Below are 8,618 nucleotides of genomic sequence, written 5' to 3' on the forward strand. Positions count from 1 at the left end.
GTATTCTCTCTCAGAACCATTTTTGTTCAAACACTTTTGTTGAAACTTGATGACATCAAAACCCCTATTTACCTTTTCCATTGGCATAATATATAGATAGATTCAGAATCAAACCACAAATTCAACGCCATACCCAAGTCAATGAACCCAGCAGACTCAGTTACTCTACCAGAACCATGCTCCAAACGATCATGGCTCTCAGCTCCAACTCTGTTTCTATTCCTAATCATCCCCATTTTTGCTGCAACCCTAGTCTACCAACTTGACTCGTTCGACCCGGCCCCCCTGCCGTTTCAGGAGTTGACTCGGCACTTGATCAAGACGGCCCCAGCTCAAAACCCTCACATGCTTCGAGGAGCTGAGCGTGTTGGGTTTGGAGTCCTGCCGGGGCCTGAGGACGTGGCTTATGATAAGAGGTCGGGGAATATTTACACAGGATGTGCAGATGGGTGGGTGAAGCGAGTCAAGAGGAACGAGTCGGAGAGTCCCGAGTTTGCGATAGAGAACTGGGTCAACACGGGCGGCAGACCGCTCGGACTCGCTTTCGGGCATCACGATGAAGTTCTAGTGGCTGATGCCGACAAGGTTAGTAAAATATAGACAACTTTCCAAATATGTCTAATCGGACTTTCAGTGGTCCCATAAGCGGGCTCATATATATAAATTAATGTTATAATTTTTGTGTCCGTTCAAATAAAAAAATTTACACTCTTATTTTTTGAACTTTTGCTTATAGTATTTTGTTAATCATATTAGTTATAGGTGCTTCGACGAAAGAAAGAAGTTTTTCAAAATTAATATTGATCAAATCTTACCTTCGATTGATTATGTAACAAAAAGCATTAAACGAGTTAGCTGTTTTACCAGTTAAAATGAATTGGTTGAAAAATTAGATTACGTAAACTTAATTAGTACATTTACATCTAAAAACGCTTGAAGTGTAAAATTTAAATAATGTTTGTATCTTTATTCTTTTGATATTAATTTTTAATAATATTTGACGTAGACATAGACTCTTTCATGTATTTACTGAATATTTTTTGCACATATCAATATACAAAGGATTGAGACTCGAAAAACTTTAAAACCTCACTTTAAAGGCTCGTTGAGGCCTCCAAAATTCTCAAGCCCGGCCTTGAGTGGTCCTAAGTGGTCCTAATCTTTCTATGAATGGTCTTTAAAAGGTAACTTTAATAGATAAACACTCCAAATCAGATTACTTTCTATGCAACTTTAAGAACAAAAAACATGATTCACATATGGTGTGTGTTTTGTTGTACCATATTTGTGTATCACTACATAGCCCACACGAGCTATGTAAAAGCTACACCAATGTGGACATAACCCAACTCATGATGAACTACGATATAGCCTTGTATTAACGTGTGTTATGTGGTTTATGGTTGGATCTAAGTTGATCCAAGAGCAACTTGATTTTGTGAATCAACATGTTTCATAAGTTGTTGTTCTCCTTTACATGATGACATGACATTATTTCACTATGCAAATGTTATAATACAAACATTCGTTCTCAAAAGCATCTATTTACTTTAGAGATCGTTTAACCATTTATATATGTCAAACAAATTGACTTTTATGATAAATTGATAATAAGCAATATCTTCTTTATTAACTATCAACTTGTTTTATATGATTGACTAATTGATCTTTAAATCGAATGAAATTCTTTAGATATTTAGATGGAGAATCAACTGTTCATAATATAACATTTGCATGGTTAAATGATGCCGCATCACCTTATAACTCATTCATATAAGAAGTCAAACAATGTCTATCTAAATGTATCAAGGGAGAACACTAATTTTACAAAGCTTTTAAAATTTCAAAGTTTACCTTTTATAAACTAGAATTCTAAAAAATTACAAGTGACAAATAGTGGATTACCCTAATGAGTAAGGTATTCTTTTCAACCCAATGCTTCCCGTGTTCGAATTCTCCCCTCTACTAGTGTAGATTAGAGAAGTGTCATCGCTTGTATTTCAGATAAGTGAAAAAGATACAAGGGACTTAACCAAGGCTAAACTAGCAATTCAAACAATTTTGAATGAAAATTTTAAACTTGAATTTCAAAATAGTCGTTGGTGGTTAGCTTCACTTCTTTATTTGAATAATTTTTTAAAATATATAAAATCATTTTTTTAACTAACATAATTTAATATTAAAAAAGCAATTGATATACATGTGAGGACGTGTCAAGGGGCTAGAGTCTACTAATTATATGTTTGTAAAGAGAGGTGACTTACATTTTTTTTTTTAGCTTCTCACACATCTCTCTTTACTTAGGGTTATTAGATTGAATAGAATATTAAACTAAAAAATTGAAAATGTTATTGGTTCATTTTTAAGATATTGTATGATATTGTATCCAATGAAGGCGTAGTATGTAGTGGATAAAAAGGCATTAGACAAGGTACACTATCTATAGTATAGTATAGGGTGCGCTATCCACACACCATTTTTTACTTCTTTTACATCTCTTGTTAATTTCTGTTATTTGATTTTTTTCAATTCATCTGATCCGACGATCGAAAATTAGAAGAGTGTGAGAGCAGTAAATGAGGTGTGTGAATATCACACCCCTATAGTTTATACAAAATAACAAAATCTAGTGTATGGCAGGGCTTACTGAACGTAACAAGTGAGGGTGAGGTGAAGCTGCTGACAGACAATGTTGAGGGTGTAAAATTTTCACTGACGGACGCTGTAGATGTCGCAGTGGATGGAATGATTTATTTCACAGATGCTTCATACAAATACAGCTTAAAAGACCATGTTTGGGACATTTTGGAAGGCCGGCCTCACGGAAGACTCATGAGCTACGATTCAGCAACCAAACAGACCACAGTGCTGGTGCGTGATCTGTACTTCGCTAATGGAGTGGTGGTTTCACCGGATCAGAGTCACGTAATCTACTGCGAAACCCCAATGTACGTTGTTAGTGTACAACTTTTGCATGCGATCGATTTGAGCTTGTCCAATTCATAAATTGTTGTTCCAATGCATAATGTAAACTGATAACCTGATACTAAAAACGTAACATGTTAGGCTGTCTTTCTGTTTATACGTACTACAGGAGGAGGTGTACAAAGTATTACATACAAGGTCAGAAAAAGGGAAGCGCGGATACTTTTATTGATCATCTTCCAGGGTATCCTGATAACATAAGATATGATGGAGAAGGCCGTTACTGGATTGCATTGTCCTTGGTAATTAGTGGATTAAGACTGTTATAAACCACTTGGCATTTATGCCCTTTAAGCTTCTAACATTACCTAGGAAGGGGCTCAAAATTGATCAATTTTGAATGCAGGCGCCTTCATTGGCATGGGATTTGGCTGTTAGGTATCCTTCCATAAGAAAAGTGATGGCAATTATGGAGAAATACAAATTAAGACCCAGTGTGGAGAAGAATGGTGGAGTTCTGGCCGTTGATTTAGAAGGAAATTTGATTGATCACTACTATGATCCAAGATTGTCGATGGTTTCAAGTGGCATCAAGATTGGTAATTACATTTACTGCGGTTCGATACTTCACCCTTACATGCTCCGCCTTAACATTCAAGAAAACCCACCAGTTGCAGCTGTCACATGAGGAATTTCAGCCGGGTGGGCGTTTGATTGTAGCAAAATCTCAGCACTTCATATCTCGTTTTGTGACATTTGCTTGTGTTATATACAATATGGTCAATCAGTTCATTACTATCGTATTTTCTAAAGGAGAAATAATGACACATAAGGTTATAAAGGCTAAAAGAGTTATTGATGCTCAACTCAGTTAATTCTGAGAGAGTTTGTATGTTTGTATTTATAGAGATGAATTACATCAAAGAACTGATTACAAATAATTATTCTATATAAATCCCCAAGTATTGCAGATAATACAAGAGTATATCAGATGAAGAGTTGAAAATGAATCACAGCTCGTAGCAGCAGCATCTTTAGTGGAGGTGGTGTTGGAGTGCATGTAGCGTGATCAGGTGGGGTAGGGATGGGCGAGATATTGGGAGTGGGTAAAGGTTGAGTTTGGGTTGGATGATGTGGTAAGGTGATAGGGTTTAGGCGGTGGGAATTATTAGGTGATGGGATAGAGGTAGTAGGTGGCAGTATGGTGTCTATGTTTATTACGTTAGTGGATGGAGAATGCAGAGCCGGAGTAATAGCCATATCCTTATGGGGGGAAACATTTTACATCAAAAATAACATGGTGAGACATGAAAATTTTTCCCTTGGAGGGATCAAAACAACGATAACCCTCTTGATTTAAGGAATAACCAAGAAAAATACACTTTTTAGACCGAAATTTAAGTTTGTTTTGATTATATGGTTGAAGATACAGGGAACATGAACAGCCAAAAACTTTAAAAAAATCATGTTGTGGAGGAGTGGAAAATAATTTTTCAAAGGGAGATTCATTATGCAAAACTTTGGTGGGCAAGCGATTCATCAAATAATTTGCAGTGTGAAAAGCTTCTACCCAAAACGTGACAGGTATTGATGCATGAGCAAGTCAAGTAAGTCCAGTTTCAACCAAATGTCGATGTTTACATTCTGCAAGTCCGTTTTGTCAAGGTGATGAGGACATGTGCCATGAGATGTTAAATAGTTTTTGTTTGTACCATACTTGACCAATCTCAAAACTACCAAACACCGGTCAACTTTGTACCTTCAAGGATCCACTGAGGGGTCATGCTGAGGCACCCCTGCCGAATGACAATAGTTTTCCCTCCAACCAGGAGGCCAATCACAGCACGACACATGTCAATGTCAGAATAAAGTTCATAGAGTCCCACATCAACCGCAGACAAAATCTGAAGACTCTCCTCAACTATAAAAGAAGATCATTCTCCTAGAATGAATCCCTAATGTCATTATTGTACTTAAACCAGTCATTAGAACTCACTAATGATGATTATGCTTGAACCTATATTTGTGTAAACCCTTCACTATTAAAGAGAACTCTTCTACTCCTTGGACGTAGCCAAACTAACCACGTACATCTTGTGTTTACTCCCCTATCTCTATCTCTTTACATATTTATCCTCATTAGCGATCGGAGCAACTGAGCAAAGGTCACAAACTTGACACTTTACTTTGTTCCAAAGTCTTCACTAATTTTGTGCATCAACAGTTTTTAAAAATTATGACTCATATATTCGCCACCTCCATCGGTTTGCAATGATTTTATTTGCCTACTAAACATATTTTCAACAAGTTTCTTAAAAGAAACAAAAGCATAAAACACTTCGGATTTAAGTTTTAAAGGATATATCCAAGAGTAACGTGAATAATCATCAATAAAATCAAGTACGACAGGGAAGTCCATATATCCGAATGAATTAATTCTTAAGGAAACTTTGAAATTGAAATAGTAAGCGAAAATGGAAGTTTGTGACTTTTTCCTAGAGGACAAGAATGACATGGAGCATAAGCATGGCCATGAATTGGCAATTTATTCCTAGCAACTAAAAACTTTAAAATAGAAACAGAGGGATGCCCTAGTCTAGAATGCCACATTGCATCAGACACACGACCACCAAAATATGCAAAGACGCCATGATTGTTTTTGGATGAAAGACTAGAAAAAGGATAGAAGCTGTTCTTAGTCCAGCCTTACAAAAGGATCTTCCCTATTGTTAAGTCCTGACCACGATAAGAATGGGGATATAAGGTTAGGGAGCAGTTGTTATCCATAGTAAAACGATTTATAAAGATAACATTGGTTGAAGCATTGGGACAATATAAAATGTTTAAAAGATTCAAGGTATGGGTGGGAGTGCTAATATGGGATTGACCAACTTTAGAAATAAGCAAACATGTGCTTCCAACTACATCATTCACATGATGATTGCCCTTGTACTCTCAGGGATCAACCACTTGTGCCAAGTTATTGGTAATATGAGCATTAGCTCCAGAATCAAAGAGCCAATTTTGAACCGGTGGAGCAGCCATGGGTGAAGAGTCATGGATAGGAACAGCAGCGGCATATGACTGAAGCTTGGAAGCGGGAACACAACATTTGTATGCCACGTTCATACGATTGTAGCAGTTGATAGCAGAATAACCAGGCTTACGGCAAATTTGGCACTGAACACAACCATTGGGATTAAAAACATTACCTTGCGGATATGCAACACCGAGCACACCATCATTAGGAGCACGAGCCTCTGGCTGTTGAAACATGCCATGACCACGTTGAAAATGACCACGGCCGCCACGGTTGAATTATAAGTGTTGAGCTGAAAAGTTTAGAATAAGATTACTTAAATTGGTGTATTCACTTGTGCAAAATAATGCCAAGTGTAAAGTTCTGTTTTGTAAAAGGCCATGAGTGCCATGTGTTGGTTGATCCATGTAATTAGATAGATGAGTGACTAAGATGAAATGTAGTGTATGTGTGGTCCCAAGTTAAGGCCAACAGTTAATGTAAAAGCAGAGTTAGTGCTTTCTTTTGAAATAGTGAAAATATTCCTCTGCAACTTTTGCAAGAGAGAAGAAGAAAAACGATTCGGTTTCAGTTTTCGTTCATCTTTCCTTTCTGTCCAGCTCTCTCTAGATCAAAACCTATCGAATACATTTACACTAACATGGCCTCAGAGCCAGGTTCGATCATCTGAGCCTGGGCGTAAATCTGTGAAATCATTGAGCTGATTTGAAGCTTGGTGAAAGTCGCTGGAGACTCATTATCATCTGAGAAGAGAAATCAATCCAGTCAGACCAAAGATGTTTGGATCTGGAAGCTCAGAAATGAGAACTCCAATTTTCTCCGGTGAGAACTACGAGTTCTGGAGAATCAAGATGGTGACAATCTTCAAATCACATGGGTTGTGGAATCTGGTGGAGAAGGGAGTTAAAACGTCCGATTCGAAGAAGAAGAAGCCTGAAGGATCATCGGAGGATGATGTAGATGAAGAAATGCCAGTTGTGTTGATGCAAGACGCAAAGGCTTTGGGAATCATTCAGAATGCAGTCTTGGATCAAATCTTCCCTCGAATCGCCAATGCCGAGTCAGCGAAGATGGCATGGGATTTGTTGTATGGAGAGTATCACGGTGGTGATCAGGTACGATTTGTGAAATTACAAAATCTGAGACGTGAATTTGAGTATGCTAGCATGTGTGTTGATGAAACTTTGTCTGGGTATCTTACTAGGCTAAATGATTTGATAAATCAGATGAAAACATTTGGGGAAATTTTGTCTAATGAAAGACTTGTGCAGAAAGTTCTGATTAGCCTTAGTAAATCATATGATCTCATATGTCTTGTCATTGAGAATACAAAATGTTTGGAGACTGTAGAATTGCAGGAGGTAGTTGCAATTTTAAAGAGTCAAGAACAACGGTTTGATTTGCATACGGTTGATGCAACTGAGAGAGCATTCTCTTCACTCTCTGTGAATCCAAAGGAACAGAACAAGAGTGGTGTTCATTCTGGTTCGTCTAGATTTCAGAGAAATTGGAATTCTAAAGGCAAGAAATGGGAATTAAAACCCAAATTTTAGCAGAAATCTCCTATGCACAATTATCAGAATGCAAATGCATCTCAGTCAATGGGTCAAGAGGTTGCAAAGCCTCAGTGCAAGGTGTGTTCTAAATATCATTTTGGTGAGTGTAGATACAAAGGGAAACCAAAATGCTTCAACTGTGATAAATTTGGGCATTGGGCTAGAAAGTGTACTGTAGGCAAATCAGTGCAAAAGGCAAATAATGCAAATCAATTGGAGATGATAGGAAATCTGTTTTATGCAAACAACACAGTCACAGAACCGAAGGTGAATGGAGAGTGGTATATAGATAGTGGTTGTAGCAATCACATGACAGGAAATGTAGATTTGCTTATTGAGGTTAGAACCAATGTAGCTGGCAAAGTTCAAATGCCGATTGGAGATCTTGTGAATGTTGCAGGAATGAGATCTTTGGTTATTGATACAAATAAAGGGAGAAAGTATGTTAGAGAAGTAATGTATCTTCCCGGTTTAAAGGAGAACTTACTCAGTGTTGGTCAAATGGATGAACATGGATATTTCTTGGTGTTTGGAGGTGGAATGTGCAGTGTGTATGATGGTCCATCACTGGAATGCTTGGTTATGAGAGTGAAAAAGAGAGTGAATAGGTGTTATCCACTGACTTTGTTCTTTGAGAATCAAATGGTGTTGAAAGCTAGTGTCACTCACTCTACTGAGACTTGGCACAGAAGACTTGAACATTTACACTTTGGTGGTCTCAAACAATTGAGAGACAAGGAAATGGTACATGGTTTGCCACAGCTTGCAAACTACAATGAAGTTTGTGAAGGTTGCCAATTTGGTAAACAACACAGAGAAGAATTCCCAAGAAATCAAATGTACAGAGCAACTGCTCCACTTGAACTGATTCATGTTGATTTGTGTGGACCTATAAAGACTGAGTCAATTGCTAGAAATAAGTATTTCATGCTGCTGATAGATGATTTTACCAGAATGATTTGGGTATATTTCTTGAGATATAAGTCTAATGCATTTAACTGTTTTAAGAAATTCAAAGCTATGGCAGAAGACTCTGAGAAGTGATAGAGGAGGGGAGTTCAAGTCATCAGAATTTGATCAGTTCTGTGAAAAGGAAG

General features: G+C 37.5%; 1 protein-coding gene across 1 annotated transcript; it reads left to right on the forward strand.

Annotated features, from left to right (window-relative positions):
• On the forward strand, nucleotides 1-3,880 carry LOC137716353 (protein STRICTOSIDINE SYNTHASE-LIKE 5-like). Its single transcript, XM_068455796.2, has 4 exons — nucleotides 1-585; nucleotides 2,641-2,948; nucleotides 3,095-3,227; nucleotides 3,332-3,880. The coding sequence occupies exons 1-4, from the start codon at nucleotides 142-144 to the stop codon at nucleotides 3,611-3,613; spliced, it is 1,167 nt and encodes a 388-aa protein (XP_068311897.2). The 5' UTR covers nucleotides 1-141; the 3' UTR covers nucleotides 3,614-3,880.
• Nucleotides 3,881-8,618: the final 4,738 nt, after the last annotated feature.

Source organism: Pyrus communis, chromosome 15 (genome assembly GCF_041283825.1).
Source record: "Pyrus communis isolate YQ-2024b chromosome 15, ASM4128382v1, whole genome shotgun sequence".
In the NCBI taxonomy this organism is placed as follows: domain Eukaryota; kingdom Viridiplantae; phylum Streptophyta; class Magnoliopsida; order Rosales; family Rosaceae; genus Pyrus; species Pyrus communis.

Bases quoted from the DNA above. Each gene is read 5' to 3' on its own strand.
- LOC137716353 (XM_068455796.2), top strand. From the start codon at position 142: ATGAACCCAGCAGACTCAGTTACTCTACCAGAACCATGCTCCAAACGA. The intron at 586-2,640 runs GTTAGTAAAATA...AGTGTATGGCAG, and splicing joins TAGTGGCTGATGCCGACAAG to GGCTTACTGAACGTAACAAG. The intron at 3,228-3,331 runs GTAATTAGTGGA...TTTTGAATGCAG, and splicing joins ACTGGATTGCATTGTCCTTG to GCGCCTTCATTGGCATGGGA.